The 11707-nt window shown below is 49.3% G+C and overlaps 1 protein-coding gene across 1 annotated transcript; it reads left to right on the forward strand.

The window, feature by feature from the left end:
- Positions 1-203: 203 nt before the first annotated feature.
- On the forward strand, positions 204-10137 carry SLC38A10 (solute carrier family 38 member 10; the record flags this gene model as incomplete). The annotated part of the gene is made up of 7 exons (XM_010165710.1): positions 204-297; positions 1530-1673; positions 3365-3489; positions 6769-6871; positions 7667-7849; positions 9727-9838; positions 10031-10137. Coding segments are annotated over 7 exons (868 nt in total), but the record flags the coding sequence as incomplete, so codon positions are not given.
- Positions 10138-11707: the final 1570 nt, after the last annotated feature.

Raw genomic sequence — 11707 nt, forward strand, 5'->3', positions numbered from 1 at the left:
TCAGGTCCCTTCCAACCCAAACCAGTCTGGGTTCCAGGTGTCTCTGAGGTGGCTGTAGCATTAACAAAGCCTCGTCCTCTCGGGCTGTGCAGAGTATGAATCCACTGGGAATGTGGCTGCTCACACACGCCTGCCCAGGAGCAGGAGCTGCATTCCAGGGTTCCTGCTCCAGCCTCCTGACCTCGTGTGTTTTATTTTTGCAGCATGATTGGGCTGATGCTGGGAACTTGCATCGCTTTCTACGTTGTCATTGGTGATTTGGGGTCCAACTTCTTTGCCCGGCTGCTTGGATTTCAGGTAAATAAATCCTCACTGGATCCCATCCACGATGCAGACAGTGATCCCAGTTCTTCTCTCATCAAGCCTGAGATACAGCAAAGGGTGTCCTGCTTTAGCAGTGTGCTCGGCAGCCCACCAGGTGTGGTGGGGTCATCTCGTGGTGAGCTTTAACGACCTGCTTTGTGCAGAGCATTTAGCTCTATGAAGTCCTGGAAACCCAGACATATGGTGAACAATCAGATGTGTAAAACCTCCAAGAAGTCAATTCCAACAAAGGAATTCTTTTTAACTTGGTCTTTGTTAATTCTGGAGCACATTCCTGGAGGAGATGATGCTTCCTGTCTTAATTCCTGCCCCTAACGGGTAGTGACAGACAGTTCCTCTGTCCCAGCTCTCACCCTCTCTAGCTCAAGAGGAATTTTTCTCCTGTCCCTTGCTGTTTTGGTGGCCAAAGTTACTGTGTACTGCTGAGATACAATAAGCTCTGATGACCCCAGCGTTGGCTCAAGATGGACAGTGGCCAAGAGGTGCTCCTCATGGGCTGGAGGCTCTTGCTGCTTTTTCTGGAGAGCTTTGAGCAGCAGCAGCCGGCGGCAGCGCGAGGGCCGTACAGGGAAGGGACGTGGACATGTGGAAGGGTTTTTGGCCAGGCTGTTATCTGCTCTGCCTGATGCTGCTAAGCTCTGATTAAGGGACTGTGAAGTTCAAAAGATGCGTTGTGGCTGCAGCCAAATTAGGTATTAAATATTTCCAAGCATTTCAGAGTGTTCTGCTATAATAAATACCAACGTCAGGTTTTTGATTAATTTTCTGGATCGCAATTTTTAAGACTTTAATTTCTTGTCTCTCAAGTAAGTTTTAGTTTTTATTTAATTGCATGAAATACCTAAATAGCTTGTGCTGGATTAGCATTTAAACACCCCCCTACCTCCCCCCCCCCCCCCCCCAAAAAAAATACTTCCACTTCAGGATGGACCTGTCACGAACTGTGCAGAGCAACAGTGGCACCCAGTGACAGTGTAAGCTAATCACAGACCTCGCCAAACAAAAGGCAGATTTGCAGCCTCAAATCTTTAAATACAAATAGAAGCAGAATTTCTCTTCACAAAGAGAAGCAGAAATCCATCCTGGCTGCGCGTGGTTTCTCACTCTGGAAAAATGAAGCACATTGGGGAGTGACTTTGCTAATTTGGTGGGATGTTTTGAATATCCTTTGTGTTCCAGTTCTTTACGCAGGTCTCTCTTTCCAGGTGTCGGGCAGTTTCCGGATAGTCCTGCTCTTTGCTGTCTCCCTGTGCATTGTCCTTCCATTGAGCCTCCAGAGGAACATGATGGCCTCCATACAGTCATTCAGTGCCATGGCTCTGATCTTCTACACCGTCTTCATGTTCGTGGTGAGTATCAATGCTAAGAATGCTGTTTTCCTGATTGTTTTCACACAGATGTTCCCCCTGGGACAGCCTGCAGGTGCAGCCTTCAAGTTTAAAATGTCCTTCCTGATAATTAGTGCTGGGTGTAATGAGTGATCTGAGTGCCTGTGCTCTTGAGCTGGTGGAGGTGGGGAAGTGCAAACTGTAGAAGCTGGCCAGTGGGTCTGTAAACTATTACACATGCTGGGGACTGTGGTTGGCACAAATAATAATAAACCACAAATCGAGTTGTGGTTTATTCTCCTTGTTGGTGTCTTATAATTTAGGGCTCTGAACTTGGAATCAAAGGATGGAAGATGTGGGGAAGAGTGCCTGGCAGCAGCAGGACTTTCATCATGCCTTAGTGTTTTTGCCTTGCAAACCTCAATGCTTCAATCTGTAGGGTGAAGGCAGCTCTTGTTGGGAACTCAAGCGTGTCCTTTGCATGGGTTTTGTGCAGCTGATGGTTAATGTCTTTCAGGCTGCAAAGCAGTTTTATTTGTAGGACACTGGCACTGCTATTTTTTTTAAGCATTGAAAGCTTTGTGAAGTCTGAAGTCTGGTACGTGGCGTTCTTAGATCCTTCTAGAAAAGCTTTTCTTCACAGAGCTGAATGGATTCTTGACCATTTAGATGAAGTAGGGTGAGTGGAGTTACCCAAAGCTGCCCTGGTTTGCTGTGGCCAGGCAGCATTTAATGAGAGGTGGAGACTTTCACTTGCTTTTTAATGACTTGAAGTCATTCACCTCATGGATGCTCATGTGGTTTGCTGCCAGAGCCCCAGCCCTGTCTCTCCCAAATTTCAGGACTGGTAGAGCTGAAACAAAAGGAAGAAGAAGGAGGTGGGGAAATTCTTTCCACTCTGCTTTTTTTAGGAGGTTGTGCTGGGTCATGCTTTGGAGCTTGCTTGGAGTAAGGAGGGTGGAAACTGTACATGAGTGTTTTACAAAACTGCCGTGTTCCAGGAGCTGTGCCTTTAAGAAAACCACAACATTTCATGAGAGTTGGCTGCACTAAAACATCATCTCTGGGGATTAGAAAACCCCCATTCAGGCGATATTATAAACAGGCATTCAGACATATTTACCTTCTGTTTCCTGTGCAACCCAATGCCTGCCAGTTTCCCTGTCAATAGCAAAAGAGCTCCCCTGGCCTCATCGGAGTGGCTTTTCCCCCTGTTTTCATGAAGTTTATCCTTATCTTTGGTGAACTGGTGTTGTTAAATAGCTCTGGAGTAGCAGTGTGCAGGTGGGGTCCTGTTTTAGGAACCTTTGTCTCTCTGATGAACAGGATTCTCCGAGGCAAACGGTCGCTTCCCATCGTTTAGATTTAAAAATGTGTTTTTAAAAAGTGCAAAAGGAATTGCTGGGAACAATAATTCTCCCAGTTAAATGTGTCAGTGCAAATTGTTTCACCCTGGTATGTGCTCTGATGTCTGATGGCATCAAATGAGGGGGGAATGTCATAGATCTTTTAAAATAGACCCCAGGATCCTTGGTGGCAAGGGGCCTTTGGAGGTTGCTGGGAGCTGTAATGAAGTGTGTGGGTGATGGAGATGGATCTGTTCCTCGCAGCGCTGCCACACGCTGCCTTTTATCCCAGCACCGGCGTTCCTGCTGCCGTGGAGTTGTTTCCTTGGGTTGGATCTTAACCTCTTTTCTTTCTCTTGGCTACAGATTGTGCTGTCATCCTTCAAGCACGGCCTCTTCAGCGGGCAGTGGCTGCAGCGAGTGAGTTACACTCGTTGGGAGGGCATTTTTCGCTGCATCCCCATCTTTGGCATGTCTTTTGCCTGTCAGTCGTAAGTACCTGCCAATCCCACCTCTGGCAGTTGTGGTGTGCAATGAGTTGGTTGGGTTTTGTTTTTCTGAGGGCAGAGGGTCCTGAGGATCTGCAAGGGATAGATACCATCTGGTTTCCTATTTTATTTTAATCAAAATATTTGACAGCCCACTGAAGTCCAGCATCTCATTCCCTTGTGACCCTTTTGTTACCTGGATGGGGGAGGGAGTTATATTTCACTCAGGACTTATTGTGCTTAAGCAACACGAGATCATTTTGGGACCAAACAGATCCTCAGCATAATGCACTGGATACCCCCTTCCCATCTCGCTGTTGCTTCTGGTGCAGCTGCAGAAGTGATGAGTTTCCCCTGTTTCTCCAAGGGAATGATTCAGCAGCAGGACAGGCGGTGGGGCTGTCACCTAACAGCCACAGGAGCCCCCGTGGGGTCACGTACACTCGTGGCTGCTCTCTGTTTCCCCACATTTCTTTGAGAGAACTCAGAAGATGGCACAGTCGTTGACTTTGGAGAGTTGTTCTCTGTGTTTCCAGTTGCCTGGTTTTCGTGAGGGTTCCCACTGGCACGTGGAAGGACCTGACAGCAGACCAGGCTATTTTTCACATTTCTAGCAGCGTTACCTCCTGCACCCAAATGGCAAATGAGCAATACGTGCCTGGCCAGAATAGTAAGAGACTTTAAATAGAAGTGTAAATCCAAATGTGGACACGGAAAAGACCATCCTCATTTGGAAAGGCTGGTAGAGTCGGGCTTTCCCCCCCCTGTAGTTCTAGCAAATGGGTAGGATGCCAGCAGTAAATGAATGTGACAGATAAAATTTGTTCAGACTGCTGTGTTTACACCCACATGCAAGATCCAAATCATCATTTTCCACTTACTGGCTCTCTTGGCAGCTCAGTTCCTACCCGAACACGCTCCAGTCTTGCTGTTTAATGTCTCCATTACAACCAGCAAAGGGAATTGTAGTCTTTTACAACTTTACCTTGTTAACACTGTAGAGTTTAATTCCAATTTTTTTTTTCTTATGGTAGCCACACAGTACCCAGCACAATTTTGCTTGGGAGTTGGAAATGCAGGGAAATCATTTGGTCTGGACCAGTGTGCACGTACCTAAATATAGGCTCCATTACAGCACTTACGTGGCAAGCCAAACCTAAAGCTCTGCTTTATTTCCAAGCATCAGGGCAATACACTGTCCTCAGCCCAGGCAATCTTTATAAACGTGTTATGCTCAGCTAGGTGGGTTTAATTTTCCTAACCTCTGAATCACCTTTTTTTTTTTTTTTAAGAAATAAATAATTCTAACATAAAGCAGAAATCCTTTTCCTTCAGCACATAAATGCAGCGTGCAGTAAGGACAAATAACAAGCACTGTTATTCTAGCTTGACAAACCTGACCCTGCTTTACTGGTGAGTTCAGTACCCTTTGCTCTTTAAAAGCTCTCCTGTCGTGGCTGAAGTTGCAGAGTAGGTCGCTCCTCTGCAGTTAGGTGGTGTGGAAATGTGCTGTGGAGCTGAGAGCAGGGAGCACGAGGACTCCAGGGTTACTCTGCTGCCTCCTCCTTGCGTGTCCTTGGTCAAGTCACTGAACCCTCTGATTAAAGAGGAGTCAGTAGAGCTTTCCAGGAGAAAACTTTCTCATTTCTGGAGATGGCTGTTCTGGGTGCAGAAATGCTGAATTCACTGGGATAACAGAAGTCAGGGTGGTGTTTGTTGCCTCTGTGAGCATCAATTCCCTGCAGGCTGTTAGTCCTGTGCTCCAAGAGCCTGTGCGAGGTGGTCCCTGCAGTGAAGGTGAAGAGCAGATGCCCTGAGGTAGCTTTGGCCATCTCTGAAGCAAAGGCTGCTTGTTCCAGAGCTGCTCTTACTGCTTGTGCAGACTTGTCTCTGCTCAGGAGGAGCCATCTGCTCACGCCCTCTTTGAGTTGCATCGTAATAAATAACCCCTGGGGAAGGATCCCTGATCCTTCAGTGACCTTCAGGGCAGTCATTTTGCTTAAAAATAAACCCTGGGTGCATCAGGAACATCCTCTTGCTCTGGCTGGAGAGGTGGTGATGGTCAGGAGGGTCCAGCAGCATGTCATGGGGGAACTTGAGGGATGCTGTGCTGCTCCTCCCAACCCAGGCTGACCAAACAGCTGCTGTTGGGTGATTGCAGGAGTGCTTGCCCCGTGTCGCTGCCGTTGCTCCTGCACTAACAGGCACCTGGCCTGGCTGTGCCATCCCATGCTCTGCAGAGCCTCTCTGCTTCCCTCCTTTCTTCTCCTTCCTGGGCCTGGATGTTTGGCTGGCTTGTGGGGCTGGAATCAGGGACAGAGTTGGTTAATCTAGTGGAGGTGGAATCCGAAGTGGAGAGACTCCTGGGGAAGCTGTTCTCCTCCCTCCCGGCTGCTCAGAGGCTGTCAGGGTGCTGCATTCCCGGCCCCTAGGAGCCAATCTGCTCAGCTTCCTTTGTGCAGAACTGTTTGACGTTCAGGGATTAAGGGTTAAGGATTTTTCTGCTCGGCCTCAGCTTGACACACTCTCTGTTAGTGGCTTTGTGCCCGCTGGAGCTGGGGATACCGGGATACCCCCTTCCCACCTCCCTGGATGCTCCCCCCCACAACTTCTCGTGAGAGTTACTTCAGTAACATGAAGCCAGGATGTAGCCACTTGAATTAAAATAACAAGAGGTTAATGAGTTGCTCAAATATGCACCTGATGTCAAAGAGTACATTCCACACGCTGTCCAAGTGTGTAAATACCCCAAATCCCACGGAATTGGCGCTCCCGGCTCTCTCTGAGCGGAGCTGGAGCGGCAGCGCTGAGATCCGACAGGCGCTGCCTTGAGTTCTGTTTGTTTAACTTTTAGACAGTGCGATGCTCTAACCTTCTTCCTGCTTTTACTCTGTAAACACTGCGTTGCTTTAATTATCAACCCAGAGAGCTCCAAGAACAATAATCTGCAATGAGCTGCCTGGCCCGGTGCCACCGGTGTTTCACTGGAACAAACGGTCATTCATTTTGCAACACTTTTGAACCAAAATGTTTACATCACACGTTCAGCTCCACGTGGTGGGGTGTGGAGAGGAGGAATATTTTTGCAACACTTAAAAGTTATGAGTGTTCTGAAATCTCTTGGCATTTGCAATATAAATTGTGGAATAGCAGCGAGTGTTTATGCTCCGTAGGGGGAAGGTGTCAGGGATTCTTTGCTGCTGGGCTGAGGCAGGGAACGTGCTCGAGTTGGGTTTTTCTCTCTCTCTCTGGTTTCCTTAAATAATTTACCTTTTTCTACAGTCAGGTTTTGCCTACCTATGATAGCTTGGATGAGCCCTCTGTTAAAATCATGAGCTCCATATTTGCTTCTTCCCTAAACGTGGTCACCACCTTTTACATTACGGTAAGAGACTTCCCCTTCTCTTTCCTTGCCACAAGTCACACTCTGGAGGGGTAACAGGGATGATGATTTATCTTCAGCTGGGGCTGCTTTCTGCTTATCTCTATTTATTCTGAAAGTCATTTTGCTGAAAGCAGAATTAGATGGGAGATGATGAGCTGAACAGCGCAGGAGGTATTTGGAGAGTCCAGATTTCCAGTGTGGTGTGTTTCCCTGAGTGGAGACCCAGCTCTTCCGTGCTTATCAGCTGGCTGTCTGCCTTCCAGGGCCCAGCCTGAGCTGGAGATGCTGCCCAGACTTCAGGAGAGCTTCTTTCAGCCTGTTGCAATTGGAAAGACGTGATGAAGGAAGTTATGCCTCATAAAGCACCAGTTAATAAAAATTGAGTTAATAACTCCTGAGAAGAGCCAGCCCCTGTGAGCTGGGCTGCTGCGGGGAGTCGTTACGGCCCCTCCTTCGTTAGAGGGGGCTGGTCTGTGGGTCTGGCAGCAAGCAGGGTGTCCCTGTTTTGTGTCACGAGCAGTGTTCCCTCGCTGCAGTGCCCCCCGTGAAAACCCCTTGTCTTTAGTGAGAAACTCACCTCTGCTTTTAGGAAAGTCCCACTATTTTATTAACTGCCTGTCTCAGCTTTTGGGGGTGCTAGGGCTGCTGGTGGGTTGCCCGTGGAGGTGGCCTTGCAATCCCTCCTTGGCTGATGGTCCCAACTCCTGGGAGGTCACTGACCTCCACCCTTTTGTAAAGAGCAGATAGGAATGTGCTTTGGAGTCAAACCCACTGACCTCCCCTCCTGCCTCACAGGTGGGCTTCTTTGGCTACGTGAGTTACACTGAAGCCATTGCTGGGAACGTCCTAATGAACTTCCCTTCCAACCTGGTGACGGAGATGATTCGAGTGGGATTCATGATGTCGGTGGCTGTGGGGTTTCCGATGATGATTCTCCCGTGCAGACAGGCACTGAACACCCTTCTCTTTGAGCAGCAGGTAAGATCCTCTTGTGTGGCCAGGAGCAGCTGGCTACCTTGCTGTGCACCTTTGAAACTTGCTTTTTGAAGGGCTGCTGTGGCTTCTGCTGCTGGCTGCTGGGCTACAAACGTGCCCTGGTTCTGTGAGACTCTGTTGACAACTGTGTGTTTCTGACTTGTGGTAGTTACTCGTTGTCCAGAGGGACAAACCCTCAACTCCCAGTGAAATCCAAAGTGCCTGGTGTGTGGTAACAGTGCAGCAGGAGTCTGTGAATCGTGCTCTGCAGAATGGTTCATCTCTGGTGCTTGGAGGTTCTCGTCCTCTCTGCAGAGGAATTTCGTGGGTAGGAGCACTGGAGCTGTGAGCCTGACACTTGCTATTGCTCCTCTGCTCCCCACATCCCCTGGCTGCTGCTTCCCTGCTCTGCTGGGGATTTCAGCACAGAAGTGTTACACAGTTCAGAGTCCCTCAGAAAGAGGGAGAAATGTGCTTTTGGAAGCAGAGGAGCCTCCTTATTTCCTGCTGCTCCAGCTGGCATCTTTTTACTGGCCAACTCCACCTTCCTTTGCATTTAGCTCCAGCTTCTGTTCCTGGCCTCAGAGCCCAGCCCAGCCTCATTTCTTCTTCCTTCTGTCCATCCCTGCTCATTTCTGCACTTTTATTATTATTATTATTTTCATCCTTACACCTCTGTCAGTAGCCCCCTGAGCAGCCACTTCCCCTGAGGGTTCAGATGTGCCCTTCCTCCAGTGCCTCCCCTGTTTGGTGCTGAAGCGTGGGGTGGAATACAGCCCTCTCCCACACGTTCACCTTTCCCAGGGTCAGATCTTCAGACAGCCTTTGTGACTGCAGTTGATCTGTCTGATTTAGACTGTAAGTCCCTTGTGGCAGGAGCGTGTTCTCCTCTGTGTATTGTACGGCACTAAGCATGCCGATGGTATTCAGTAAATAACAGTAAGAGATTGTGGGAATGTTCTGAGGCCTTTGTGTATCTGCATAAATAGAAACCTCTTAGGGCAGGAAATAAAACTCGAGCAATTTATAGCTCTAAATCCTGCCACTTCTGCCTGTGAGAAGCCCCCGGCTCTTTTCTCACGTCGGGAGGGCCTGGGGATGGGGGAAGATGATCGGTGAAAGCCAGCGGGTGCTGGAAGTGTTTGGGAAGGATGTGCCTCTTGCCTGGGCTCTGCTCCTTGCTCTTTGGGCTCTGAACCTGTCACTTTGCTTTCCTCTCCCATCATCTGTGTGGCCAAGAGAGAGAGGTCCTGCTGGTTCTCCAGGGCATGTGGGTTTGCTGGGTCCTCGTCTTTCCACACCTCGTGCTTGGAGTGTGGGGATGGGATGGGAAGCAGAGGGCATCTGGAAACCCTCCAGCATCAGCTCCCCAGCAGCACCAATCATCCTCTCTGGGATGTCTTCATCCAGTCAGAGGAGCTGGTACACGTGTTGGTGTACCTGCAAGTGTTGGGGACACCTTCCCATAGCAAAACCAGAGCTCTTCCCCCACCATTCTCCCTCCTGCCTTCTTGGCTGCTCCTCTTTCTCATGCCCTTGGCCTTGGGGCCTCTTGCTGAGGCTGGGCGGCTGCAGCGCTGGCACAGGACTGGGATACAGCTGTACAGTTCACATTTGGGGCAGGATGGAAACAGCAGCTTTGGCTCCGTGCCCCCCATCACTCTTGTGTTGAAGGTTCAAATGCAGTTACATATCAAAACTGCTCAACCACATCTACCTGCCCCCCGCCCCCCACCACACACACACACTTCCCCAGCGTTCACCTCTGCCCAGACCATCGTGTGGAGGTGCTGGAGCCTGCTGGGGTAATTGCTGAGGAGCTGTGGGCTCGTGGTGCAGCAGTTAAACTAATTTTCTCTCTCCTGCTCTTTCTCTTCCAGCAAAAAGACGGCACCTTCGCTGCGGGGGGTTACATGCCCCCGCTTCGGTTCAAAGCCCTGACGCTGGCTGTTGTGTTTGGAACCATGGTAGGAGGCATCATGATCCCCAACGGTGAGTGGGGAGTTGGGGACAAGGGTTGGTTGCTTGGTTATTTTCTCTGGTCTCTTTTATTTCCTTTCCTGGGTGGGGTGGTCAGGGGATGCACCCCAGCCTGCCCAGGGGCTCACACAGCCACCACGTGCTGCTGCTCTGCCTCTCCTGGAAAAGGAGCTTTTGCTGAATTCTCCTCTTTTTCTTTCTCAGTGGAAACAGTCCTGGGCCTGACAGGTGCTACCATGGGAAGCCTCATTTGTTTTATCTGCCCAGCTCTTATTTACAAGAAGATCCACAAGAATGCACTTTGTTCACAGGTCAGTGCTGATGCTGCTTGACATCCCCCTAAGCCCTCTGCAGAGCCTGGGAACATAGTTAATTTGACTGCAGCAAAGAAACTGCTCAGCACCTCCTCCAGCCTCCCCCTCCAGTCTGCCCAGTACAGGTGGGAGCTGTTCTGGTCAGTTCTCTGAGCAGCATCACTTATAGGCAGGTGGACAGCAGCAGAGAGGTGCTGGCCCAATGCTGGAACACCAGGTCTTTTTGTCCCTCCAGCAGCAAGTGGAACATTAATTTGGTGCATAAAATGCTGCTTCCAGTTCACCTTCTGGTGGGCACGAGGTTCTGTATCCACAGAATGGGAAACCCAGGCAGCCTGTAAAACCTTAACGGGGCTTTACATCCCAACCTGCCTGGGCTGGGGAAAATAAACAGGGTTTCTCAGCGATGTGGTTCTTGCTCCTCACCCTCAGCTTTCTGGTTTTAACCAAAATAATCATAAAAAAAGGAACACACACGTAGAGGTGTTGCTTTAGGAACTGATTTTTTTAAAAAAAATTGGGGTCGTTGAGAGGCTGTTAGAAGGTTTATCTTTTCCTTTTGCTCCAGTTTGAATTGGCCTCCTTGGGGACTGAAACAAAGTGGCTCTTTGCTGGGCTTGGTCTCTCTGCTTCTGCAGATACTGTGCTTTTGTGGGGCTGAAACGAACACGGTTTGTTTTTTTCTAACAATAACTTAATCCACTGCCTTTTAGCAGGCCTCTGCCCCAGCATTACCAGTCACGACAGTGCTGGACTGGGAATAAGGTTTTTTTGGCAAACTGCGGAGTCAGCAGGGGCAGAACACGACATTTTTGTGGGTCCTACACAACTAATGGCTTTTTCTGTGTTTAATGACTTGTGGGTTTGCAAACGTACACGCAGTTTTTTGAGCAGGGCGTATCTTTTTCTTTCCCCGTGCTTTCTCTGACACAAGGAAATAGTCCAACTTTCCAGCTTTCACTCTGCATTCTGACACTTTGGTCTTAACTTCTTTGAGTGAAACCCCAAGCAGGAGTCTGAATGCCAGCCTGGATTTTTCAGGGAAACAAAGAGCACTTTCAAGAATTGCTTTCTATTCCGGCTGAGCCAGAACTCTTTCTCTGCTGTGCCTTGAAACTGCACTTAGGCTGTGCTGAGCTCTTAAACTGGCTGCCCAGAGGCAACTGTCAGCTGCCTGGGGTTGAACACTGGGGCCCTCACAATGCTTGACCTGAAATGCTGGTCACAAGGCTGGTGAAGATGTTTGTCCTGCAGAAATCCCCACAAAAGAATAAGGGCTTATCTAAAGCATCAGCCCCCAGGTTACCCTGGTGTTTCAAGGAGCTGGTAGCAAGCTGTCCAGCCTTCTCCTGAATGATCCATTGCCTGTCAAGTTTGCATACTTGCTTTGACCGATGCTCTGAAGTGCTGCAGCAAGGGCACACCTGCCTTCAGGTGCAGAGCACCTCCCCACCTCTGCTCTGGAGCTGAATTCTGGGCCCACCCTCTCCTCCTTCCTCCAGGTCTTTTGCAAAGACTCATTTATTCTTTCCCTGAAGCTCTGTCTTTGGTCTCCTCCTTCATTCCT

This window comes from Antrostomus carolinensis, unplaced genomic scaffold (genome assembly GCF_000700745.2).
Source record: "Antrostomus carolinensis isolate BGI_N321 unplaced genomic scaffold, ASM70074v2 scaffold52333, whole genome shotgun sequence".
NCBI classification, from domain to species: Eukaryota; Metazoa; Chordata; class Aves; order Caprimulgiformes; family Caprimulgidae; genus Antrostomus; species Antrostomus carolinensis.